The sequence below is a fragment of the Taeniopygia guttata genome, chromosome 1 (assembly GCF_048771995.1).
Source record: "Taeniopygia guttata chromosome 1, bTaeGut7.mat, whole genome shotgun sequence".
NCBI classification, from domain to species: Eukaryota; Metazoa; Chordata; class Aves; order Passeriformes; family Estrildidae; genus Taeniopygia; species Taeniopygia guttata.
Window position 1 is genome coordinate 95,861,764 of NC_133024.1, and position 27,883 is coordinate 95,889,646.

At 39.8% G+C, this 27,883-nt stretch overlaps 1 protein-coding gene across 6 annotated transcripts in view; it reads left to right on the top strand.

Annotated features, from left to right (window-relative positions):
- The window catches only part of SHROOM2 (shroom family member 2), a 116,647-nt gene extending 89,079 nt beyond the window's left edge, over positions 1 to 27,568 (top strand). For 5 of the 6 annotated variants that reach the window (XM_072933758.1, XM_030280579.4, XM_030280587.4 and 2 more), the window contains 5 exons: positions 9,821 to 10,570; positions 14,273 to 14,824; positions 15,720 to 15,900; positions 20,433 to 20,705; positions 24,756 to 27,568. In XM_072933758.1, the coding sequence (XP_072789859.1) occupies positions 9,821 to 10,570; positions 14,273 to 14,824; positions 15,720 to 15,900; positions 20,433 to 20,705; positions 24,756 to 25,022 (2,023 nt within the window). In that variant the 3' untranslated portion in view covers positions 25,023 to 27,568. Of the gene's footprint in view, positions 1 to 8,147; positions 8,983 to 9,820; positions 10,571 to 14,272; positions 14,825 to 15,719; positions 15,901 to 20,432; positions 20,706 to 24,755 lie in introns of those variants that run through there. The other variant, XM_072933769.1, reaches the window with a different exon arrangement.
- Positions 27,569 to 27,883: the final 315 nt, after the last annotated feature.

Here is a 27,883-nt window from a genome sequence, read left to right on the forward strand (position 1 = left end):
GGCTGTCAGGTGTGCGTCCTGCAGATGAGTGAGATGCTCCACAAGGCTCACCAGCAGCTCATTAAATGGGTGCTGGACTGCCTCCAAAACCTGTGCTTGGTTTGCAGTACTACAGTAATACAGCCCTGTTTCTCCCCCATCCAATTTGTGCATTCTCCACACCTTTGAAAATGTGGACTATCCCCCTCCCTCTGGTTTATTAGGTGAACTTTGAATCCCTGTTTCTAAACTTGAGATTGGTCATCCTATCTCTTATTTCCCGTTTTTACTACTTGTAGCTTTTTGCTACCAAGTAAAGTTATTTTTGCTTTAATTGCTCTTGGCACATCTGTTCTCCTCCCTGTGCATGCAGTGACAGCTAGGGGTATGTGAGGCCATCATGGGCTGATAAAAGGAGGTGTTGGAGGGTGGTTTCTTCTTAAGAAAAGTTTCCTCCCCTGCTAAAGGTAAGTATTACCAAGCATGAGTAGCTGAAAGAAGTCCTAAACATTATTCTGAAATTGGGTGTGAGTGAAAGAATAATACACAAAAGTGTTTGTGGAGAGAGAAACAGAGATAAATTTACACATATTAGTTAGTTTTTGTATTCTGATTTGATATTACTGCTTCTCCTGGAAATAGGATTAGAATGCAGACCATCTAAAGATGTGCATTTTTGTTGCATTGCTTAAAATTCAGCTATCTATATGTAGCCCTGTTGATGATAAGTTGAATATGGAGATTTAGAGCTAATGTAAGATGTATTCTCCAGTGGTTAAAGTCATAAAAACATCATGTGTTGATGCACTGTAGATTTTATTTTTCCTTAAGAGACTTGATGAAAAGCATAATTGGAAATAGGTGACTGATTTGTCTCCTCAGTGTAGCAATTCATGCATTTCTGACATACGGAATGGCTTTATGGTGTTCCGGTACTAAAAGCTAGCCTGTGAAATGTTCTCTTTCTGCTATAAGCCCTTAGGCAACATGGTTATGGTTTGCTGTCATGCAGGAGACTGTTTATATCAGTAAATGTGAGTGAAGTTTTGTGCTAAAAAGTAATGTGGCAGCTATAGCTTCCATTTCTCTGCATGGGCCAGCCAGACTTGCTGCAGTCTGTTAGCCAGTTGTATTGTATTATGTAAACTGGAGTTTTCTCTTGAAGTCCTTCTCACTCTCTACTGAAATCAAATAGGCAGCTTTTAGAGGCAGAAAAATTTTAGGGGAGGTTATTAACTAGCTATCTAGCTGCCCTGTGTAGTTTTGTGTGCAGTTTAAATAACATTTTCCTCTTAAAGTGGTCATCTTTAAAATTATCTTTTCATATATATTAAAGCCTTATCAATAACTTTTCTATTAAGTCTTTAATGTGTTCTCATAGATAAATGGAAAGGAGCTTGAGCTTTGCTCTGATGAAAGCCGTGATGCCTTCTAAAGATGGAGCGTGGGGGTAGCAATGTGCTCATGCAGCATGAAAGCATTCAGTTCTTTCCCTGCAGAATCTCCTGCAAGAGAGGGCGCCTGTGCACACAACACATGCAAAAAAATTCAGGCTGGAGGGCTGTTGATGAAGACTCTCCTTTGGAATTAAAGACCTGGTTATTTGAATGTTGTTCAGAGAGGAACCTAGTGACACACTGATCTTTTAAAATTATTGTGAATATTTAAAACTTGCAGAGCTGTAGTTGTGGAAATGCAGATCATGATTTTCACAAATGAAAACCCTTAAAAATTAAAGGACTTTTAAGTTTTGTTGGGTTTTTTTTCTTTAATAAGCAAATCCAGGAGGTGGGGGTGGGGGAAAGGAAAAGCTTTGAAGTCTCTGAGATCTTTTCCCTGAGGTCAGAAGTTTCTGGTGATGTAATATACAATACAGACTAAGCCTTCACTTATCAAGGTTAAAGTTGACAGAGCTTGTATGAACTTGTCAATCATAGGAAGCAGGCAAAAACAAGCCAGCTGTTGTGAGGCATGGCTTTGAAAATCCTCTGTGTTACAGTAAATGAGACGCAGAGGTTGAGACAGATTCAGTTCTGCAAGGCTTTCCAACTGGCTGGCACATTTGCAGGGATGCAAAGCTGACATATCCAGTGAATATGGGTAAAAAGCTGTAAATCCTGGTAAGATTGTCTTGTCTTCAGTGTTAAAGCATGAAAGAAAATGGCTAGAGATTTGTGCCTTATTTACCATTTTTTGTCAGTTGCGAACAGAAATTTGCAGTGTTAATTCATACAGTATTTCTTTTGTTCTTCAGGTCTTTGAGCACAGGCTGCATCTTCTGCCTCTATCAGCAGAAGCTACAGTAGCAAATTAGCACTGATGCAATGCTTGGTACAGAATTTTATTTTGCTTAGTGCAGTCGACTGCTCTGCTTGCTGATGGGTTGGGAGAATAGGGGGAAAACGTGAGTTAATTCCAGCTAAGATGCTCTGTGTGCATATGCTCACACACACGCACTGTTTTTAGCAGCTTTTGTTTTCACAGTTGGCATCATGCACACTGGAATTAGAAGGCAGTGCCTTTGGAAAATACTTGTTTTCTGGACTGAGGGCTGCAGTGCCGTTGTTGTGGCTCAGGGTGCCAGGCTCAGGGTTCCTCTCGGCTAGGGGTGGTGCGAGAGCTTTTCATCTTGTTATTTGCCTGGCAAGCCTGCTACTGGGAGTACAGGCTTGCACGAAGACCTTTTCCACAGCAGCAGGAGCTGTTAGCTGGGAGTGTGAGAGAATTGGATGTGACTATTAGAAGCAAGCGGTGAGTGTGGCTCAGAGTGAAAAGATGGCTATTGAAATGTGTGCATGCTAATTAATTTAAACAACTGGTTTAGGATTTTTTTTTCCTTTAGAGATGAGCTAACTATGTGTTCTTTTTGGTGAGAGAATGCCTGAGAATCCCAGGTGACCTAGTTGTTATTCACAAAGTGTTTCATTTTATGGCTTGTCTTCTGTTACCTAATTCTTGTTCAGCTGCAAGCAGCTGTTTTCAGTAGTAATAGCAACAAGAAAACAGCAACAGCTTTATCAGGGCAAAAAAGTCTAAATGTAAAAAAAAAAAATCAAAGGAGTGGCAACTGGAATGTAGGGGGTTTTTTAGTAAATTGACAAAACAATCATTCTTCTTTGAGCTTTTTTTAATGTCACTGTGATTTCCTTGTTAACAGTGTTGGAAAATATTGTCTTTTGTCTCTGCAATGGTTGCCGTTTGTGTAATATGATGGTTCTCGTTATATTGTTGGGATATTCTGATGATTCAGAATATCAGTGTGTAAGTACTGAACATATTAACTGGCTGACTTGAGTAGAAGTAATTTTAATTCCATGCAGGTAATCCCCTCTGTGCTAGGAGAAGAATGCAGTAGATAAAGCAATAAGAATACAGCCATAAAAATTACCTTTTATTGTTTATTTTTGATGTGCAGCAGAATGGAGGAGGAGCTTTTGTTTTCTGAACTAAGGAAAGGAAAGCATCGCTCCCCCTGCCCTTTCCCACAAGATTCTTCCCTTCTGCATAAAGGCCCTGCTGTAAGAAATATATTTTTAATCAGATTTTATTTTTTGTCATGGGCCTTTGTCTTTTGCTGTTATCCATTACTGGCCTACATACATCCATCAACATAACTTTATTTACTGCAGAATTGGAGTGGACATGTTCTTTGTTATTTATTTATTTCTGATTTTCATGGGGAAAGAGGTAACATTTTTAGAGAGGCAGAATGAGATATGAAAACTCATTGCAGTGTGTATGGTGCCATGCATGCAGGACAGGAGAGCAATTCTGCTGGGATTGATGGACTGGCAAGCAGTGCCTGTTACTGTATTTTATTCCATGCTAAAGCCAGGTGATAATGCAAGGGTTGTTAAGGTAGAGTGACATTTTGCTTTATCACATTGGGTGCAACAACTAAGCTGTATTTAGTGTGACTGACTAAACAGATAGCTGCCATTGAGGCATGGATAACGTTAACAGGCTTTCGGAGACAGAGTTGAAAAACCAAGACTCGCCATGATAAATGGGTTGTAGTGTACCAGTGATGTGCTGTGGGATATACTTTGTGAAATATCTTGCTAGTTTTGTACCTTCAGTTGTCTTCTGACTGGCTTTTTTTTTTTTTTCCCTTGAGAGAGAGAAAGCATTCTCTCATCATTCGGTATTCGTTATTCTTTTAATCTTAACATGTGTTTTGGTTTCAGGACCATTTGCTTCAGTAGTGCTTCTTGGATGCTAGTTGCCATCACCTGTCTCTTCAGACCAAGGCAGTGGACAGCTCTACTTCTTTGTAGTGGCTTATATGCTGTGCCTCTTCATGGCATGACTGTAGGGTACAGCCATCATGGTTCTTTAGAGGGCTCTTTATTCTCTGCATTTATCTTTTAAGTTTTCTAAGTACTTTCATAAAGTTGTCATTCAGCATCTTTGGAATATGCTTCCTGTGTTGCTATCTGATGGATAGTGTGTGCTGTACTGACTCAGTAGTGAAAGCAGATAGAGAGTTCAACAGAAAAAATGAACCACTGGTGAAATAAATGCCCTGGTATTGCATGTCTAAATTCTGGTGTTGTGTTGGCAGTGTCTCCTGAGTATTGCAATAGTAAAACCAATTTAAGGGCTTAAGTGGTCCTGGACCCTCTGGAAAAAAAAAAAAAAAAAAAAAAAAAAAAAAGGATATGGGACTCAGATGAGGATTCAGATAAATAATAGAAGGGAGACATCTATGTGCAAGTGAAATTCTGAGTCAAGTTATAGTCCACAGAGAGCTCAGGTTTAATTCTAAGTTGGCTAAACTTGGTTGGCTAAATGGTTGTCTAAACACAGGTATCTTGTGAGACCTGAGATAGCCTAGCACATCCTACTTGGCTTCCACCTTTCTTGTATTGGGGGAGCTGATGCCTTTGAACCTTTGAAGTTTCTGAAATCATAGAAGGCACCCATCATGCATTAGTTGGTACTTATCAATATGGATTAAAAGGTGGCATTCAGTGGCAATTTTTTTCCTGAATTTACAACAGTCTTGCCCTATGCACCCCCTTCTAGCTTCATAGCATTGTGCCATCTCAAGCAGAACTATACTGGATAGAAGAAACCACCCTTTATTTGTGCATTATTGCAGAAGTGCTTTTGGATCCCAGTGTGCCAAGTGCCAGAAAAATACACAATGAAAACACAGTTTCAGCACATGAAGTTCACAGCTTGAAAAGTATTGGCAAGAGCTGTGCCTATAAACAGAATTTTGTCATATGCAAAGACAGTGTTTCCCAATTGCTTTAAGCCACATAATTATCTGTTTCAAGCCAGGTCAGATCCTTGATCCGGTTTTCTGTGAGGCTGTACAATTCCTACTGTAGTATGCTGGAAAGAGCAGGAAGAAAAAGCTCAAAGTGTCTAAGAAGGAGACTGCCTCTTCTGGCAGAGTACCTGCATATGGTCATCTTAAAGGGACTGTAAAACTGTGGCCTTGATTTTGAGAGTGTTTGTTTTTGTAGGGTGAGGACTTTTATGGACGAGTCGTGCTCAGGTACGAAGGCCTTTTTCCAGTGTAGCTAGTAGTTCTTTGAAAGGAATTTAAATTAAATCAAAAACAGCCACTCCATTTGCTCTCCTTTGCCAGTGAGTTAGTGCAGGACATACCATTGGTTGCATAACTGTGCTTATGTTTTATGGTGAAACTTTTGCACAGAGGTCAGGTCTTTCACGAATAATACATTTTTCAAATGTTGGCTAATGCATTTTTGCAAAGCTTATCTGGTCTGGGATTTTGAAGTCAGAGCGTCTCGTGGCACTGTTTGGGTTGGCCTGAAAGTGTTCTCAAGAAATTGTAAATCAGACAGATAAAAATCAAACACATTGAGTTTATTGAAATCACTTTCATTTATTGAGATACAACATTGGATCAGATCATTCTGTCTCTCTATCGAGATTTAGTCAAGTCTTGAGTATGGGGCAAATGAAGAAAGTGATTTGGAGTTGTTTTTTATGGCAACCAAAAATGTTATTATTCAGATAGGCATCTATACATAATGATTCATCTTTGTAAATGCTCACTGACTCCACTGGCAGACTCCAGGTTAGTGTGTGTGTGTATGTGTTTATGTGTATGTGTATATGGTTTAACCTTCATGCAAGAGCTCACATGACTGTTACCTCTCTCTAGGTTGTTGGAATAGCCTGTTGTATTGTTACTTTGGGGACTGGAGGTGTCCAGGCTGAGGATGAGACTTGGGAGGTTTTTGCCCAGCTTAGTCTTTACACGGCCTTTACATTTCAGTCTTGAGTGTGTATTCTCCAAGCTAAGGAAGCCAGAAGGAAACTGAGAGACGTACTTGTCCATTTATGTAGAAAGTCCTTTGTGCCAGTATGGAGATCCACATTCCCACCCCCACTGCAGTAAGTGATGCTGGTGGCTATGGCCACTGGGAAAGTGCAAGACACAGAGCAGAGCTCTTCCTGCATTCACTGATGAGTGCTCAGCCTCTTGTCTCTCCACACAGATCCCCTCTGGGAATGCTGAGCTCTCTGCTAAATGAGAGCTTCTCAAAAATGTGAAGGACTGGTTTATATAATGAAGCAATTCCTTCTTTTCAGTTAGAAGCCTACATTGGTTTTCTGCCTCCTGCCACTTAGGTATGAAAACTCCTACAGCAAAATACTAAAAACAAATGCAGTAGAAAAGGTTCATGTTAGACTCCTGTACTAGACTCACCCTTGCTGAATACTACTTTGTAGCAATAGCATAAGACTCTTAATTACACTTCCTTTGCAGCTCAGGTTAAGTGACTGCTGTAACTTGTCTGACAGTGAAAGCTGTAATGTGCCGTGCCTGGGTGGGGAATTTGTATGAGCTTTCCTGGTTCTGTTGTCTTAGAAAGGTTCCTGCAACTTGGGTAATTGTGGCATTATATTATGGGGGTGGGGGAGCTTTGGGTTTGAAGATAGCTAAGAATTTAATGGTTTTGATGTTGGCTGGTTTGTTATCTAGAATGAAAATAGTAATTAAGTCAATTGTCATGTTTTCAGATGATTTAAAACTGTTCTGTCTCTCACTTTGTGATGTTTGGTTATAAATTATAAGTTCCTTTCAGTGGTATGTTATCTTTGCATAATCCTATAGGCCTCATTTCCAAATCAGCTGTGTTCTGGGATTATTATTACATGATGCACTGACAAATAGCAAGCAGCTCAGTGGACTTCTCAGTATTGATAATAATGTAACACTTTGCAGGTTCTTGCCACTGTGTTCTCCTGGGGCTTGAAGCTTGTTTTCTTTTCCTCCTTTCTGAACAGTAAGCTTACATCTCTCCAAAATAATGTCATGAGCATGTTTTGCATGAAGATGCACTCACACTGAATGCAATTTAGCTTCAGTGTTGAATGTACCACCACTTCTCCTCAGATCCATTTTGTGTGGCGCTGCAAAATTTTTAATAATTTTGTGGAAGCTTTATGAAGTCCTATGTGTAATCTCTGAATTTTATCTCTGTGTTTGCAAATATGGCATCTCTAAATTTCTCTCTGCTGTAATTCTTTGTCCTTTTGCTCAGTTTTGGGAAGTGACAGGACTGCTAGAGCATTCATTACTTTTGAGGCAGATAAATATATATATATATATATATATATATATATATATATATATATACACGAGTATATTGGTTACATGTTTTGGATATGCAGATGTGTCAGATTGGTGGTGTTCTTGGTCCTGTTTGCTTCCACCAGCACTCCCAATCCCGATGTGCATGCGAAGTTCATGGTGTACTTTGCAAACTGGCTGAGGTAATGCATGTAACTGATGTCTTTGCAACATTTTGTGTCATACCCTTGATTTTTCTGTGCACCTGAGAGCATCTGTTGCACTGGTTTTTGTTGTGGCTTATGGATGTGAAGGTGAATTGGTAGGCCTGAAGAGCTTTTGCAGGGGTCAATGAGGAGAAAATTTTGCTGTTTATGTGTTATCTAGACAATGAAAAAATGCTTGTTTAAACACAGTATTTCATATGTAAGGCCTGTAGTCTTCATTGGGTAAATATTTCCATCAAAATTAGTGGATGTATTTACAGGCCTGGTTCTGCCTACATTGAAGTCACTAGGGACAATGAGCTGACTCTTGAGATGCCAAGATGCCATGTAACCAAATCTGAATAGTGTTGGTCTTTCTGGCCTTTTGCTTAATTTTTTATTTCACAAAACTGTCCTTCATCTACTGTTATAAGAGGAGTCAATAAGTCAATACTGTTAAAAGAGGAGTCAATTCTGTTTTGTCAATCAGAATTAACTCTGAATTTGTCAGACAACTTGAAGCTGTCTGAACAAACTACTCTTAGGTAAAGAAACCTGAATGTCAACAACACTAATCTCCTCATTCATGTTAAATTTAATATTTACCGGTTAAAGTCGAATTTTAAGGTTTAACACTTCACATGAGAGAGAGGGAAAGATAGTGTATGTGATTTCTCAGGAATCCACATCTAATCAGTCATCTTTCCACAGTACTTCATTTTAAATATTTGTTTTAATTTAATTAAATTAGAAATGCAGTATGTAATTGCTCCAAATATTTTTCTTCTTGAATTTACAACAGACTTTAAGCTAATAGTTATTTTATGTGCTTTTATCTCAAATTTTGTTTTCCTACACACCAGTGTTAACTGCCTACAGACAATCTCAAAACTGGTACAGTGATGTTAATAACGTGTTTACATTGAAAAATTCAAGTAAACTTTATTTTACAAATAGGCTGGGAAAAAATGCCTCTTTCACAGTCACCTCAAAAGAAGGCTTGAGCAGTGCATGACTACAGAATTACTATTTAAAAATACAGAGACCAGCACTGTCAGTAGCATAATTTACATTAGTAGCTCTCTGAAGCCTTTGACTTCTTTCTTGCAGCTTGTTTTCTAAGCTCATAATGTCTCTTCAGCCTTCTTTAAAGCAGAGGGCAAACCAGTCTCCTCTCAGGGCTCCAGAGGTACTTTTCTCCTGCCTTCTGCTCCTTCCCCAGTTTGTCTTTATCTGGTGAGCACAAATGTACTATGTGTCTCATGGCAAAGGACAAGCATGGAACTGTAAAAGGTTGTTTCCTGACTAGAGAGACAGAGTGTGAAACTGGAATAAGCCCAAAAACTTATCTTTTAGGATAAGATGAGACCTTTTTGGCCATTGCTTGTCATTTGTGCTGACAGGGCAAAAGAAGTTCAAACTTAAAATAAGTCTGACTGGAAAATAAACCTCTAGATTTTCTTTTCTGCCTTAATTCAGGAGATAGCAATTTTCCCTTTCCTAGTTTTGTAGCTTCAGCAAACATTTTGTTTGCTCTCATTTAATTTTTCAGGAGATACACAAAAATTCAACCTCCAGATTCATAATTAAAGTTCCTGGTATTCAGTTTGCATTTTAAAATGTTACTGAAGTATTTTTGCACCTAGATAAGAAACATGTTTCACACACTTTGTTACTGACTTTAGAGCAAGAAGAGAATTAAATTTTAGTATTGCAATTCCTCTTCTGGAGACAGTTTTGTTTTCTACCAGTGTTTGGCCATTTGGCTGTGCATTTTTAAGTAAGCTGTGCACACTGCAGCGCCTCGGGTTACCCAGAGGTTGTGTCATGTCCTGTGGTGCTCCATACCCTAATTTAGCCTGACATTATGTTTTGACTCATCATGTTAGATTAGGTACACCATGTGTGCCCATACATGAGAGGGTGTTTTTGTGCTGTACAGTTACCATAGATTGGAGGAGTTGGTGTTCAGTGTTGGATGTGATCTCAGCTCAAGCTTCCTGGGTTGGTGCGTTGGCCTTGCGCCAAAGGAGATAAATTCATACACATACTAAAATCATGTTCTTTTCTCTAGGCAAGTTGACACAGGGGCCCTGAGGGAAAACCCCCAAGAGAAGAGTGATCAACTGGACCAGAATTCAGGCCACAAGTGGAAGTCTTCTGTCAGACCTTTGCACGTGCAAGAACCTACAGTTCTGCCTCACGAGAGTCGGAGCAGGTCTGGGACATTGCCTAGTGACTACCGATACTCTCAGGAAAATGTGAATGAGAAGAGCAAGGATTGTAGCCTGCCTTACCTGCCCTACTCTGAGCCACAGACCTTGAACGAGAACCACTCCTGTCAGTCCTGGGGCAAAGGAGAGGAAAACCATAGAATAGAGCCAGCGCTGCTGAACAAGAAGCGTGGACCTGCTCCTCAGAGGCCACCACCACCTAAAAGAGATAAATACAGGCGACCAGATACTTCTGCGCCACCACTCGGCACCTCTTCTGAATCTCTGCTGGCAGCAGCCAGCCGGCCCTTTCTGTCCTCATCCCCCAGCTCTGCCCAAGTCTTTGCCACTCAGTCCTCTCTCTGTCAGAGTCCTGCAGCTTTCAATGGAAAACTGAAGAGTGCTAATCCACAGCATCTCCAGCAAGTGTCATCCACAGAGAATGTTTGTCAGCACTTAGAAGAAAAAACACACCTTAAGTCTGAATCTTCCAAGTATCGGTATCTTCAAAAACCTGGCATGGAGTCATCAAGGTCCCCTTCTCCGCAGTTTGCACCCCAGAAGCTCACTGATAAACCTCCTGTGTCCCTACAGGATGAGAATCCAGCAAGGTACTAGATGTAACTCTTCTACTATTTTATTAACACTTTTTGCCCAGTTAGACCTTATTATTGATTGTCTCTTCCTTTTCTTTACACATCCTTCAAGTTCATTAGGCATTGAGCCATTGCAGCATATTTTAGAGACCACATACTTGTGTGAAATTCCTTTTGGTACCATTACTGTCCTTAAGCTGGTCTGTGGTTTCTTTTAGTTGACTTGTGCTGCCCAGGTGTTACAGCTGGTAGTTAGTAGAAAATGAAAGGGAAAGGTTCTAAGGGATTTTCCTCTGAAAGTACAGGCAAAGTCAGAAAAGTCCCTGTCATCATGTCCCCTACCTGAATCTGTATATAAACATGAATCAGTGTAAGGAGGGGCAAAGCAGATGTGGGAAAGGAAGCTGGATCCTTTGTGAAAACATCTGCTCTGAAAACACACAGAGTAATTAATATACGCTTGCCAAATCATGACTGGTTTTATGTTGCTGTTAGAGTGAAATGTGGCACTTCAGGTTGTCTATGGAGGGGTCCTCAACACTTCATGTTGACAAGGACTGAATACTCAGTAGGAGACTGTCAGTAGTTTCCCAGGGTAGATAAACTCAGAATTAGACAACTGACTGGAATTAATGGATTGCTGCATCTGTCATATGCTGCTAACATCATAAAAGGTTATTCTCCCACAAGATAACAAACTCTTCCAGGAAGCTCAGGAATCTTGGTTTTGCATAAATCCTTCAGCACTATAATTCATGGTTAAAGAATGAAAAAAAAAAACCTCTAAGCTGAATTCTTGCAGAGGTTGCTTCTCTGAGCAAAAGCAGTTGGCATGGCTTTTCTCTACTCTAATGTAAATGGTTGAACAAACTGGTTTTCCATTTTGCCTCATGACATGAAAACATGAATCACTTTTTTCCTAAATAGGCTTTGATCTTTTTCCTCTTACAACTGGAAGAAAAAATGAGGTTTCATTCTGCTCTGTTTTTAACGTGTAGTAATAATATAATTGACAATGAAAAATGCCATATGTCATATGAACCCTAGAATCCATGTGCTAAGGTAGATGACAATAATGACTTCCGTAATATTTTGCTTTGACTTCCTTAATGTATTCTTTATGAACAGATATGAAGGATGTGTAGAAAGGCAATTGTATTTGTCCTTCCATTTTTGCTAAGGTTTAATATTGAAATGAATACTGAGGTATGCGTAATTATATGCCCATATCTAAATGATGAAATATTTACCCTGTGAATCTTTTGCTAACATTTAAAATTCTTAGGCCCAGACAGCTCTTGTTTGCACACAACTTGTTGTCCCCAGTTAATAATTAAATTACTCACTAAAACAGGCCAAAAAGAACAAGTGTAGCAGCCACACCTCAAAACTTTTTTTATGGTATTTATTTCATATGAATAAAATATGTTCAGTAGATTTATCTTAATACATAGTTAATCAGATTTGGCTTATTATTTCTGTTGGCTTATTATTTCTGTATGGGCATTTGGACGTGCCACTTTGCATGCTGTGGGCAGCTAATGTTTGATGACTTTAGCTTATAGTTTTTGTACTCTTCTAAGAGAAGTGTCTTGTTCATCAGGAGGCCAAAGTGAGTGTGTGTGCAGGGTTTCCTGCAGTGATTTAGGTAGAATAATGTGTGTGGGGCAAACACACACACATGACTGTGTGGTGTACTGATGGTGTACTGTACACTGATGGTGTACACAACTCAGCTATTACCAAAGACAGCCGTTTAGCAACAGCAAAGCTGAAAGAAGTGCATCAATAGATTTCCACTAAACCTAAACTCAAGTCAAGGAGGGACTGTTTGTGGTTGGGTTAAGCTTTGGAATGTCCACAAGCAAGGGTTGCTGCAAGTCAAAAATTTCATGCTGCCTTTCTACAAATGGAAAACCTTCAGAAATCAGGAGGGTAGTGATTGCAGAAACAGAATTTTTGAAGCACCTGATGTTGAACTGTCCTTGCTTTTACTGAAAGCAATTGATTTAACAATGCTTTAAGTTTCTGGAAGATCTTTGACTAGGCTGAGAGGAATGTACTCAAAGCCTCAAAACAGATGCTGGGCATTTTAGGAGAAGAATTGCACTCAGCTCACTTCTTTTCTAGTTGCATACATTTATGCATTCATCTTATATTTCCCCCAAATTCCAAAATGTTCTTCTTCATATTCCAATAGAGCTTCAAATGTTTGGGATTTAACTAAAATAAGCAAAATAAAGGGTTGGGGTGGTGGCTGGGCACTGCCCAGCTCTGCTGCAGTCTGGAGGAGAGTCCAAGTCTGCAGGTGGGGAACTCTGGTCTAAGCAGTGGGCACAGAAATGAGCTCTTTAAAATGACAATCCCCTTGAATGAAAACAGCTTGATGAAATGGGAGTGGGGAGGTTCAACATGGGCTGGAAAACCTGTCCCAGGAGTTGGATCAATATGTCAAAGCATATCCACAAAGCACTTGTGGAAAGTAAATACCTACTGGGGGCTGCATGTTCATTCATTTGCCTCATTCAGAGGCAAATATACATTTAAAATACAAGATACAAAAAATGTCAAGTCAAACAGATTCTGCTTTTACCAACAGTAGAAAAGTATAAGCTTATTTTAGGGAAGGTGACACACCCACGCTTAGAAAAGAGCTGTAGTATGACTTGGTCACTTATCTGAAAGGCGGCAAACTACCAGCCAGACGAAACCAGATATTTTAGCTAGTAGGCAATGTTCCTTTCCTTGCTGTAGTGGTTCCAAACCCACATTATGATAATAATTTTAAACTTTTTGCAAACTCAGAACCACTAAACTAGACTTCAGTTTCTTATATGGTTTACATACACTGCAGATGTTTCCATAATGTTATTTAACATGTTATTGTCCAGTTTAAAAATCTAAGTTAGCCTCTGCTTTAAATACCTTTCCTTACTGAATGGCAAAGTTGGCCCTTTGTATTGTGCAGTACAGAACTTCTGCTACAAGCTTCTCTTAAAAAGAATATCCAGAATTGTGTGTTATCCTCTTCAATGACTGGGTTCTCTTCTTCAAGTGGAAAACTAGGACACTATGGTAGGCTCTATTTATTAAGCTTTTATGTCATATGTGAAATTTAATAAATGAAGTTTTTTTTTAACCACGTAATTAAATTTTGAATGATTTCCAGGTTTCCCGTGTGTTCTTCTTTGTTATTCTTGTAGCTCAGTGAAAACCTAGCCTGTGGGATGCTCCCATCTGGTCTGTTGTCTCTTGCCTTGGAGGAGCTGAGAATTGATGTGAGGGCATCACAGACTCCCCAGGCAGCTCAGCAGCCTGTCAGGCCAAAAGGCAAGGCCACTGTTGGATCTGTGTGAGGATGGGCTGAGGGCGTCTTTTCCTCTGTGCCTGTGGCAGCAAAGGGGTAAAAGGTGATTCAGCAGCCCTGTCTGAAATCTGGGGCCTGGCTGCTGAGATTGGACCCTCGTGTTCATGGAAACAAACAGAAGTCCTGTGTCACGAGTATTGTACAAGGCTGATGTTAGGGTACCTTACAAATTAACTAATAACACAATTTAAAACCAGGGCAGAAAATAACGTGTAGATTTACGGTTTGAGGTACTGTGCTAGGAAGAGTCCATACCTCACTGTCTTTTTGGGCTTCCCCTCTGATTTGCAGATACAAATTGAGATTTAAGGCTCTTCCATATCTAAGGATGAATTTTGTTTATTTTCCAGAATTGAAAGGGTTATAGACAACAATACTACAGTGAAAATGGTTCCCATCAAGATAGTTCATTCTGAGAGCAGCGCAGAGAAGGAGAGTCGGCAGAGCCTTGTCAGTACCATGGAGCCTCCTGCTTTACCCAGTGGTTTGGAAAAGGACCAGATTAAAACACTCAGCACTTCTGAGCAATCCTATTCACGATTCTGTGCTTACACCAGGCAAGGTGTAGAGCCAGAGCCAGAAGCCAGAACCAAACCAGTAGACCCTCAACCAGCTGAAGAACCTGGGAGCAACTTGAAGGACAGCAGTGTTGCCACGCAAGCATCCAGCTATGTAAAGGCCAAGGAAAAGACCTTTGAAGACTGGAAGTCAGAGGAACTCGCCAGAGAGATTGTGGGAAGAGATAAATCTCTAGCAGACATACTAGATCCTAATGTGAAAATAAAAACAACAATGGATCTGATGGTTGGTATATTCCCTAAAGATGAACATCTCTTAGAAGAAGCTCAGCAGCGCAGGAAGCTTCTGCCAAAAGTTCCCTCTCCAAAAATTTCAGAAGAGAAGTGAGTATTACCTTCTGTAAGCTGGTATATCTTTGTAAACTTTCATCCAGAGTGTGTCAGTATTCCTTGGGGGCTGGAGGTTAGTCTTCTGTTGAGGGTCTTTTCTGAGACTTCTGTGATAAAATAGTAGTCAAGCATATACTACTAATGATACCATTAATGACAGAAACAACAGCGTTGTACAATATGAAATATTTCCAAGACATTGTTGAAAGCCAGTCTTTGACAGCTGAAAAAATAATTAACTTTTGCCATTTCATCCTGATTACAATCCATGCCATTACATCCTTTACCAAGATCATCCAGTCTAGTAACTGGATAGAGAAGGGACAATATTCTTACGTTGTTTGTGTGATGAAAATTTATTATGACACCTTGAAGCGGGCATGAGGCATTTCCTAGAAGTGAACAAGATCAAAGAAGGAAAAAATTTAATTCCATCCACATTGATGTTCTGGCTTTTGTTTTCTTGATACAAATTATCTGATGAGTTATATCCTTCTCAAGAAGTTTGGTTATGATTCCCTAATCAAAAAGTTAAATACTTATATTGTACTATCCCAATTCAAGAGGATACTGTCTATGACACTGAGATTTTTTTCACTACTTTGTAAAATGTAACTTTCCATTTTGTTTCCAGATGCAATATCCTTGATACATTTCAATTCTTGTCATTATGTATAATTGTCTGCATGATTTCAGTTTTAACTTTTGCTGAGCATACTGAATTAATACAGATTTTATTCTCAGACAGTGGTTTTCTTTATTCATATAGGTAATAGTTTTCTCTTGAACCCCCTGCTTGCTTGGGGAAATGATGGCTCTAAAACATTCTTCTTTCTTTTCATTGATTAGGGTGTCAAGGCAGTTAATGAAAGTTTTGACTTTTTCCCAGGAAAGAGGAGCAGAGTGCACCATCTGCCATCTCCCTGACAACCAATTCTACTTACTACAGCACATCTGCACCAAAGGCAGAGCTGCTGATTAAAATGAAGGACATGCAGGAGCAGCAGCAACAGCAGCAGAGTGAGGATGATTCAGAAGATGAGCTGGATCATGACTTGTCAGAGAAGAAGGTAAAAGATATTTCTAAAAGTGTAATGGGAGGCTCTGAGTTCTATTCATTACATTAGATGTGAATTTGTTTGACTAAACAGTCTTCAATAAAAGGCCTTCTAGATGTGCAGGATCGCTTGGAAAAAAAGTCTCCTTTGGTTCTGGGGGTTTTATTTTGTTTGTTTTAGGGGATGAGTTAAGTGTACGCCTGTGAATTTAGGAACTTCATATTAGGTGCTTCTTGCAACTTGTATGTTTTGGAAAGTCTCAAAGGGAAAAGTCTTGAGGAGGTTTTTTAAAATACTGTTTTCCATTTGAGGTCCTTCTCTATTTCTCACTATGTAAAAAAACCCAACAGTGCTTATGTCTCCCACTGAAGCTGGTGGTGGTTTTAGTTGTTCCAAATTTTTGAAATTTAGGTCCAGAATTTGGATTTGTCTCAAGAGAGAAGGAACATACACACACCTTCTTTTTTCTTTTCCTCCCCCTTTGTTTTCATGAGCAGCAAACTATTTCTCCTGCCTCCCAAATTAATAATGATTGTGGGAGATAATTAATTAGCCTGGTAGATTCAGTGGAAGTTGCTTGTCACAAGGGAGGGAAACAGTCTTCTTATTCATCCCCATCTTTTGGTGTTTTATTTCTGATCAAAGGTCACCATAATTCCCTAGATGCTACAGTGATGATCTGACATTTGTGTGGTTGGAGAAAGTGTTTTCCTACAGTAAAATCATTGCATTCATCGCATTAGTAACTTGGCACAAAATATTTTAATCATTGTTCCCAATATGGATAAGCTGGAGGAAATGTTCTGTTTGATGAAGTAAAGGGATGTAGTTTAACTCTGTTTACCTAAGCCAGTAATGCAGTGGTGTGTAAACCTGTTCTGTCCAAGTCAGCTCTCTGCTTAAAACTCAGCTGCTGGGGTGTACTTGATAATCCAGTCCCAAAAAAATTATTTTTAATGATTAGGACTGTATTTAGTCACTAAGAATGAGAGATTTCCACCTGTGGTTCAGAGCAGGCATGGGTGGCACTGCATTTGAGTGGGCTGTTGTGTTTTCTATTAGCTCTGTGTTGTTTCAGCCTCCCTCTGCTGCCTCTGCACTGCACAGTTCAGTGTGCTGTGCAGTGCCAGGGGCATGGTGTGGCTGCAGCAGGAGCCCTTCCCTCACCCTCTTTCTAGACAGCTGCTGAATCCAACAGCTGTACTACTTAGACAAATTAGGGATTTCATTTTGTTTTTAATAATTTGGTTTTATCTGGTACTACACATGATTGTCACATTCATGATTTTGCTACAATTAGTTTCATTCTCATTAATTACAGAATAGGAGGGAGGTAAAATTAAACCTTTCTTGTTTGCTCAACAAACTAAATCCTAAAACTTTTATTAGCAAGAGTGCCATTTACTTTTGTTGGTTTCTTAACAGGAAAATCATGTTTAGCCTTTTCATACTTCTCCATCCATCCCCCAGCTTCAGTATATGCCACTAATCATATGATACAGGAAGGTTTTCACAACGGGCTTTTAGCTGAACCCTCCCATCTTCTCTGAGTGTACATGTTGTAGCACACACACCCTGCTTCTCTCCCTGCTCTTCCACATGGAGATGGAACACTCAGTTCAGTGGGCTTTCATCATGGATCTTGTCAGAAAACATATAAAACTCTTTGTAACTCGGTCAAGGCATCTTTATTAAATGAACAGAAGATACAGCTTCTCATATTTAGCAACAGTTTAACAAGGGATTCTTTGGGACCCGAACATTTTAATGGCGCACTTTGACTTCAGTAGTTTTAGATGGGCCATATGCCCAGAACCTGTTTCTTGGTTCCTGGAAACTGGTAGTTCTGTTACGAGATATCTTAATTGCAGTCCACTGTGGAATGATTCCTGTATTTGTCATTCTCTGCTCTGCAAACCAGAAATGTGTGGTGATATTTTTTTACTTTTGAAATAAGTACTGGAATTCATATAGGGTTGTTAATTATTTTATTTTTTATTTTGTTTTTTTTGAGCCAATCCCTGTATTCCCAGCTAGCAGGAATGGAATGAGTGTGTCTTGTGTACTGAGTTTAATGTAGGTTTGCTACAATTATAAAATACTGATCATGTGAAGATTGAAGATTTTGAAGATGCTGTAAGAGTGTTTTTTGTGACAAGGAAAATCCATGTATGGCTGTGTAAAAGTTTCCCCTTTGCCCTTAGGAAAATTTCAGCAACTGCTGAAGAGTATAAAAATAATTCATGTATACCAATTTTTATCTGGTTTGAGGTTTGAATTCCTTAGGAATGGGGTGGTGAGCTGAAAGCAGAGTATAATTTTCATAAAAGCATGCCAAGCAGCGAGCCACCTGAGCAGTGCTCTGCTGAGCCACCTTTTGTGTTGATAGTCACATCAGCAAGAATGACTTTATTGTTTTCTTGTGTACTGGTACAGAATTCACAGCTATAAATTATTCATCAGCCAGTCTGAAGATGGAGACTGCAGATCTTCTGGCTCAGTAGATATGGAACAATAATACAGGTTTTCTACTGTTTAGCAAAAGGATGTAGTGAGTTCACAGTTACTGCATGCAGAGGCTACTTCATATGGGTATGAAGCAATCAGTAATCGTAATCAAATTCTTAATAGATATGACAGTCTTGTTGCTTTAGAGGTTAGCTTCAGCTGCTTGGGATGTTACTATACAGGATGTTACTGGGAAAATGGCTTCTTGCTTTTTTAAATAAAGAAACTGAGAGAGCTGGTCTGGACTGGCAGACCAGATCAGTAAATGCTGAGCAGACGTGTGCCTATTTTTTTTTTTTTTTTAATTAAAGAAAGTTGCAGAATAGTTGCAGAAGTGAAAAAACCTTGAGATAATAACATAGAGCACCACAGTATCTTGCTGTGTTTCAAATGGTGAAACATCAGCACAGTGCATGTCATCTGAGAGAAATGAGAGTGTAGCACTGTGACCTACATAATCTAAATCAAACTGCATTTGCATTGAGAGAAGGGGAAAAAAATCAAATCCTGCAGATTAATCAGTCACTAAAGCAGGCATCTGTAGCACTGCTTACTACCTTAATCTTTTGGGCACCAAGGCTAACAGATAACCCAGATCCAGATTGACCTGGACTGAGTACATTAAATCAAAAAGGAAAAGACTAGTATTGATAATCCATGGGTTGAATTTCTACTTTCAAAAAGGCTGTTACATTTTCACGGTGTAGTTGCTTTCTCTTAAGATGACAGACTTTGTTTTGTGCTGGTTTTTGTTCCCAAAATAAATTGGCTATGACTGTTCAGTGGCCTCTGCGAGCAGCAGCTGCTATCAGTATGTTTTCTCAGTAATCATGAAGGCTTGTAATCAGATTTGCATTTAGAAAGCAGAGTTCCTAAAGAATGCTATGAGTAATTAAAAAGAAAGCTAGGGGTACTGTGAAATAATGACTATTTTAAAGGATGTAATTTTCATTCAGAATTTGCACTGAGGTGGAATACTGAGGTGTAGGCTTAGAGAATGCTTTGGAAATTTTTCTTACCTGAAATTAGCTGAATACCTAATAGGCACCTACATTTAAATGAACAAGGCATTTTTAGGGTGTGAATGATCTCAGAGTCGACAGCTGGCTGAGCTAACTTACACCACTTGTGCACCAGCAAAAGCTAATGGGCATGTAAGAAGCAAGACCTCCTGCCCAAATGCAGGGAAGTAGCACAGAGGGACCACAGGTGATCAAAGGAGGTCTGGATTCTTGGTCTGGTTTCTGCTGGTTCTGCTCCTGACATGCAAACTAAGGCAGTGCAAGTGCACCTCAGGCAGTGGGGACTATAGTACAGAAGTCCCCCAATCTTCAAGTGAGGCTGTGTATTTGCCTGGCCTGGGACAGTGATGCTTCATTGGTCCTTTGGCAGAGCCACTTTGCCCAGCTTTGCACAGAGCTGCTTTGTACAACACAGATTTTATTCCCTGTGCTCTAGGGATTATGACTACCCTGCAGAAATGTTGTAAAGCACTGTTAATGCTAAGATTTTCTGAGAGTGGAAGGACTGCTATTGGAGGAATGCTAATATTATGCAGAAAGGAGAAGAAAGCTTGACAGTGCCCTAGTTTTAACTGCATCATGTGGAAAATACAGGATTGTTTTTCTAGTACTGTGTATCTTCCTAAGTGTAGCTCTTCAGCAAGGTGTTATGGACTTGACCTGACATTTAGAGACACAGACACATGCTGTACTTTCTGCTGTTCATAACAGCTTTAAAGCTGCTCAAAGAAAAATCAGGAAGGCTTCATGGTAGGGTGAAAAACCTTCATATTTTTCCACAAGGTAATTTGCTTTAGCACACGTCTTAAGCTGAGCATTGTGCAGCTATGTTCTGGACCTTTGAATGCAGAGGTTTAGACCTTAGACACAGGCAATTTGTTTGTAATGCACTTGTTATCAAAGCTTCATGGAAGTTGGAAATGTATTAAGGTGCTAGCTGACATTACTTTCAGAAGCAGGGAAAAATGCAGTGCAGTAGTGCTAATAAATTCTTATCTCTTTTATTTTCCACAGCAAGAACTTATTGACAGCATTAGTAGGAAGTTGCAGGTGCTGAGAGAAGCACGGGAGACACTTCTGGAAGACATCCAAGCAAACAATATCCTGGGAGAGGAGGTAGAGGCCATTGTGAAAGAAGTCTGCAAACCAAATGAGTTTGACAAATTCAAGATGTTTATTGGTGACCTTGACAAAGTGGTCAACCTCCTGCTGTCCCTGTCTGGTCGTCTGGCCCGGGTGGAAAATGCCCTCAATAACCTGGATGACAGCACCTCTCCAGAAGAACGGGTGAGAAGGGCCAACAATAATATTCCTACATTTAGGGAAGCTCATGGGAGAGGGGAGTTTGCCTGGTTTTGTTTATCTAAGTTGCAGAGCTCAACATGAGGGATAGTGTGCAGATAAATCTTGTAAGAGGGAGATTTTTTTTTTTTTTGAGATTTTTTAAAACTTTCCTCTTTGCCTTCTTTTCTTGGAATACTGTAACTACAAGTGGCTTGTTGAGAAAAAGTGGGTTTGGGGTGCAACATACTAGAAAAACAGACTTCTTGGCAAAAGTTTAAAGAAAAAGGGAATCTACTGATAAGAGCATGAAAAGGAGGCTAACAAAAAATATGGTAACAATTCAAGATGTGAAAAGCAGTGTTTGTGCTGTAATGCAGAAACCTTGCAGACTTCTTTATACTAAGTGAGGATCTTGATACAAATCTATAAGGTTGTTAAAAAGAAAGTGCTTCTCATCTACTACATACAGCTTCCTTCCACAATGCCTAGTAAGGAGCAAGAGCAAGAAACAATAGAAGGACAAGCCTTTAAAAAAAATGGGGGGAGGGGGGAACAGGACAAGGCATGGCAAAAATTATTTTTCAGTAGAAAACACGTTTTACCCAGGCAGAATAGCCTGGTAGTGATGTGGAGGACTCCTAGTAGAAGTGAAAATTTCAGGAGCAGGAGTATTTAGGGTGCTCTTAACCTGTTGAATCCCACCTCTGCTTGCAGCAATTCTTTTACCTTCAAATCCTATCAGGCCTAACCTAGGAATAAGATAGATAGCAATACAGATATGCACCAAAGGAGAGATGTGATAGTGTGAAACTTAGGCTAAAATAAATAGAGAGTGTTGAGGGGGGGTGTGTTTCGAGTGAGTTTTGCTTCTACGGTTAAATGAATGTGAAGTAGGATTTTTGGCTTGTAGCTGTGGACTGAAATGCCAACAGTTCACCTAAGTGTTCTAACAGAATTTTTTCCACAGGCTGTGGCTTCATGTTGTTTCTTCAGCCTGTTGCATTATTTCACACTTAAGAACCAGTAAGTGCTGGGACTGATCTGAAGCTGTGCTTTTGCTGCTGAGCCCAAACATACTTGATTAATGGCTGTTCAGACTTCTCTCCGACTGAGGTGGAAAGTAAAGTATTTGACAGCTTATTAAAGGGCAGATCAAAGCTTCTGACACTTGGAGAAATTTAATCCCTCATTAGAATTTTTTCTAAGTGTGGTTGCAGTTGTGTGATGGGGAAGGAGCTACCATGATTTGTGCTCATAGGAAACACAGTTTGAGATCTATGATAAAAATAACTTACTGGCTGGATATGGAAAAGGAAGATGGTGAGGAGGTGGTGTAGTAAGGACAGTCAGAAATTGTCTGTGTGTTCTGATGTCAAATTTATACTGACAGAACTCCAAATCCCTGACATATTTCGATCCCCATTCATCTTCGCATGCACTGACACCAGTCTTGCCATAATAACATCAGGAGAGGTCCATCAGGACTGAGGTGAGCCCTGGAGAGGAAGACTTGTGGGTATTGGTGGATGAAAAGCTCAACATGACCCAGCAATGTGCACTTAAAACCCAGAAAGCCAAACGTGTCTGGGGCTGTATCAAAAGCAGCAGCGTGGCCAGCAGGTCAGGGGAGGGGATTCTGCTCCTGTGAGACCCCACCTGCAGTGCTGCATCCACCTCTAGGGCACAAAACACAGGAAGACATGGGCCTGTTGGAGCCCTTCCAGAGTAAGGGCACTCTTGATCAGAGGCCTGAGCACTGCACAAGCAGAGAGTTGGGAATGCTCAGCCAGGAGAAAAGAATACCAGAGAGGTCTTGGAGCAGCCTGCCAGTACCTAAAGGGGGCTTACAAGAGGGAGTTTTTGCAAGGGCATGTAGTGATAGGACAAGAGAGAATGGCCTGTAGGTGAAGGAGAACAGGTTTGGATAAGATGCTGGGAAGGGGTTCTTTCCTGAAGGTGATGAGGCACTGGAACAGGTCTCAGGAGGTACCCGCCCTCCTCCCTGGAAATATTCAAGACCAGGTTGGATGGGGCTTTCAGCAACCTGGTCTGATAAGAGCAGGGCTTGGAACTACATGATCTTTAAGGTGCCTTGCAACCCAAACAATTTTATGATTCTATGAAATGTATCTTGAAGTATTGAATTTAGACTGGTTCTTGTGGTTTTTTGGTTGTCCTTTAGTATTTTAGTAGGTCAGATGATAATATGTTGTGAACCACTAATGTACCATATAAATAAAACAGAGGATTTTGCTACCATTGTTTGGGAGCATATTCCCAGCCACCAATGATTTTTCTTTCCAAGATGATGTTGTCTAATAAAAATTGCTTTGATAGCTTTCCACTTTCTAGGAGCCAGCAACAGCTTACCAGACTTTCTCAATAAAAGCAGTCAAATAATGACTGCTGAGTTAATATTTTGATTGTCAGATGCTCTGCTATAGGTGTTTTTTTTTTTTTTTTGCCACAGGGAACACTATCAGGTATTTCAAGTTCAGCTTCTGAAAGGGGTTCAGAAGCTACCAACCCCTTTCCTCTTACATGGCAAGGCCAGTGTCTTCTTATTGCTTGTGCTTTGTGTCCATGCCCTCTTGCATTCATCAGATTCTGGCTAGTTACTGCTGCTCAGCGTGCACACACCTGCAAGTCTGCCCTGGGAGCAGTCCAGCCATACTTCTGGGTTTGAGGCTGTCTGCTTCTTGTCCTGGTGAGTTCAGGAGAACTTTTAGTTCCATCTCTTTGTAGCAGATAGTTCAGCTTGCAACTTGAAGTGGGATTTTTTTCCCCTGGCATAAGCTCAAGGGAAGATTAGATTGTTTTTTCTAATAGTGTGTGATTTTTCTGACTTGTCTTCCATAGCTGTCTTGAATCCTGAGTTAATCTAGGCTATGTATTTTAAGTACATTGAGAGCACAAATCTGAAAACATTTCGCTCTTGAGCTTTGGTCTGTCTATAGAAAGAGTCAGCACAGGATGCACGTACAACTCTTTGACAGGTAGGTTTATTAAAGCTCACTGATCTGTAGCCCCCTTTGTCTCATACTTCCATCTTGAAAAGATTGTTTTATATCCTACAAAAACACTTCTCTGTAAATCCTTCAGGCTTATTAAACAGCATGTGTGATTTAACAGAAGGTGCAAATTAAAAAGATGGACACATTTATTAGAACAGACTGAGGCTTATTTGAAGAAAGCTTCTCAAAGAAAATTCATCTCTGAAGCCAAGCTAGAAGTTATGGATTGGTACCTCTTAGGGACACTTTTTAATTAAGTTCAGACATCTATATAGGATTCTTGATGTCAGAGTAAGCCAGCCATGCTGTGTCACTGGAAAAAAGCAATCACTTGTAGGCAGACATCTGAAATAGGTTGGATTGATGGTGCTCCTGTTTCTTTCCATGTACTGCCAAAGGAGCGTAGCTGGGTGATTCAGGTGGGACTTTGGCTGTGCACACGGGTGATGCTGGCAGAGAGGCTGCTGTCTTCTGCTATCCTCCTTCTTTTGCGTCCCTTTTGCCCTTCTCTTGTCTTGCCTCAGCTTTCACTCTTGCTCATGTCTGAAGACCGCAGGATTTCACATGTCATCATGGAGGCTTGTGGCTGCAGCAGAATGGTGAAATACACAGTGTCAGGAGCTGTATAAGAACAAATGGCTCCATTAACTGGTCTGTTGCTGGGTTCTGTAAACACAGCTGTGCCAGTGCTGTATGGAAGACATAAAAGAGTTAAGTCTTAATTTGAAGAACTATTATTCAAAGGCAATTATATTGTATACAGCTATTTATAACTATTAAATAGTAAAGGAATCTTTGAAATAATGCTTTTGAGGCCAACAGAAAGTAATTGTGCATCTTTCATTGATTTTCTATGGTTTTTTTATCAGTTTGTTAATGCATTTTATTAATCTAAATTTTAAGGCATGTTCTTTTTCCACCTTTCTAAATATTCAGGAACATCTCTGTAGATAAAACAGACTTGAGAATTGAACATTGAAGCTGTTGTCCCAGCCTAGTGAACCCAGTGAATTTTTAACTGTTTTTCTTTTCTCCTAAGCGGACATTGGTAGATAAGCAAAAGCTGCTGACCCAGCAACATGAGGATGCAAAGGAATTGAAGGAGAACCTGGATCGTCGAGAGCGCATTGTCTTCGACATTTTGGCGAACTACTTGAGTGAGGAGAACTTAGCAGACTATGAGCACTTTGTGAAAATGAAGTCAGCCCTCATCATTGAGCAGCGAGAGCTTGAGGACAAGATCAAGCTGGGGGAGGAGCAGCTGAAGTGTCTGACTGACAGCCTCCAACCTGAGCGGCTCAAATAAGGGCACTGAGTCCAACCAACAATGGGAAAAATGGGAAAGAAGGAAGGGATAGGGCAGTTTCCAAATATACAAATGAGTCTCTTGGCTTGCTTGAGTGTCTGGTAGAGAAACAAGTGCACAAGAGAAAAATAGCTCTCACAACAGCAATAATGCTTTCATTTTTTTTGAATGATGTATTTAATTTTTTAGAACACATTTTTATTGCTGGACTCTACAGCTGTTTCTCATTGCTTAACTTCCAGAAAGCTCCACAGAAGGGGAGAGACTCTTAACCCTTCTCCTCAGTATGTTCAAAGTCTGGCAGTTGTGCATGCAAACAATGGTTTTTAGAATAGGTTGTGTACTTCCTTTATGTTCAGATGCTGCACAGTCTGCTGGGAAACCCTACAGCAATTCACAAATGCACACACATTTAGAACCTCTAAATTTAGTGGGTTTTTATGTTTTTTTTAAAGACACATTAAATAGGGGAAGCATCTTATAGCTAATATATTCAGATGGCTGAAATACAGTGTCACTCTGATCCTGTGGCATCAGACACTTTTTTGTAATATTGTATATAGGATGGCACTTTCCCCTTGCAGAAAACAACTTTAAAATCAGTCTAGTTAAATGCTTCTTAAACAGCTTGCAAATCACCTAATGCCTACCTTGCTGAAGATTTTTTTAAAATTATTTTGCAAGACATATTTGTACACCCTCTTAATGCAATGCAAGTGATTTTCTTTACCAAGTTGTACTTGATTTAAGAAACCGGCTGGAAGTACTGTGCTGATTTTATTCAAAACATTTTTAATCTAAATTATTTAGAAGGCTCGTCTGCTTTTTGTGCTTTTTTATGCATGTTTTTATTCTTGTCCCAAACCCACTACACTTCATGGAAATAAATGTAGGTTTAGGACACTGGTTGTGTTTTTCTTCTGGTTGCTCAACATTGTGATGGTTTTATATAGCCAATTAACTTATACTGAAGTTGACCTACATAATGCTGTTTGTTCCTCTTTCTCAGACTACCAAATGCAATAGAAACAATTCTGCCGTGTAAATACTGTGCATTACTTGGAGCAACTGCGTTGTAACTGTGAACATAAGTGGGGCTGTTTGCTTTTTTTTTCTCATTGAACAGTGATAAAGGAGAGGATGTCAGTTCACAGTATCAGATCACTAATCTGATTTCCTAATACTGCCAGTGACTTAGATTTCCAGTAGCTCTAAAAAGAGGTGCTAACTCATGTTTGCAGCACAGTAATGGGTCATGCTGACTTGCATAGATACCTGCAGTAAAATTCTATAGTGTCTTAAGTGTCAAGTTCTACATTAAGATAAAGTTTTGCAGTCAAAGAAAGTCTGGGAAGACTTTGTGTGTATGCCATTTCCATTATGTAAGGAAAAGATTTACCTCTCCTCAGACAAATAGGTTCCCCAACCACAAGCCATGTTCAAGGCTGATGTGAATGCCAGTCTGTAGCTAAGCAGGTTGAAAATACAGTCATCTGTTGAAACGACAGCAAAGAATTCTTCCCACTACTCTTGCAGTATGGCAGCATTCACAAGAGTTTTTCTGTCTTTCTTACCTGAATCCTCTCTTTTGTGGGGAGAGAACTGGAAAGGCACTGATCAGTGAATTCCTCGTGAGTCAGGGAACTGGGGAACAAGAATCCTCTGGAACCAGTTCCTTTACAAACAGGTGCAAACATTAAAAGGACTGTTGCCCCCCACACACACCCTTATTGTGCACTACTTTGTATACCTGGACCAAATTTTAATTGAAATTATGATGTGCATCAGTTGAGGTCAAATGGAGCTACCATTTTACAAGACCTACAGCTGACCTTAGTTTCTCCCTCCTAGTGCAGAAATGTAGTCTTCTGGCATCTCACAGTTATTTGCTGCTATGTTCCTAGGACAACTGGTCCCTTTGTCCTTAAACTTGTCCCTTAACTGTAACCAACCCAAAACTAAACATAAATAAATTATGCTTGTCTTAGCTTGGAGAAAAGTGTGCATTGTTTTATCTGTGGCATTTTAAAAATTTTACATATTGTGGTTACTCTGAAATGTGTATGTGAAATGTGAAGAATAATATAATTACAATGTGTTTGTATACAGTACTTTGATTTAGCTCTCTAATAAAAGGTAGCAATATTGTGAAAGCTATATCTATTATCCTTTTCACAGAACAGTTGTGTAGACACTAATATCTCCTTTCCTTTTCCAAAACTTGAAAATCACTCACCCTGGAAACGTGAAGAAGATGGCCTCCCAATGTTATATGTAAATCTGTAAATAGCTGTACTGTTGCTTTTTGAAAAAAACCTGGTGCTAATGTTTTGCCTTTGGCGTCCTGGGGATGGCTGTTTCTTCATCCTTTGTTCTCAATTCTAGATCTTTTTGTATAGTGAAAGATTTCCACAATGCTTCTCCATCTGTTTGGATCCTTCAGCCCAGAGTGAAAATGTACAGTTTTCCTGCCTGACACTTAACATGTACCTACTGATAAATGGTATTGCTTGACTTCGAGAAAATAAACTGTATATTTCAATGTAGAGTTATTTTTTGTGTGCAGTGTTAATGTCAAAAGCTTCTGCTTTACTTTGCTGATTTGCAGTGTTGGCCGTCTCATGGTGCCCATCAATAGTGCTTTTCAAGGCCAGGCCAGTTATCTTGTGGTCTGAAGTAGTTTGTTGTCGTTGTACAGCTTATTTAATGTGTTGAGTAATGAGTCATTCTCAAGTTCCCAGTGTAAGTACCAGAAATGTGTTTGTGTCTATTTAGTATTTTAAGAGTGTGAATATGAGATGGCAGAAAGGTAAAATGTGTTATGAGGTTATAAAATATATATGAGGTCTCCCCCACCAGGG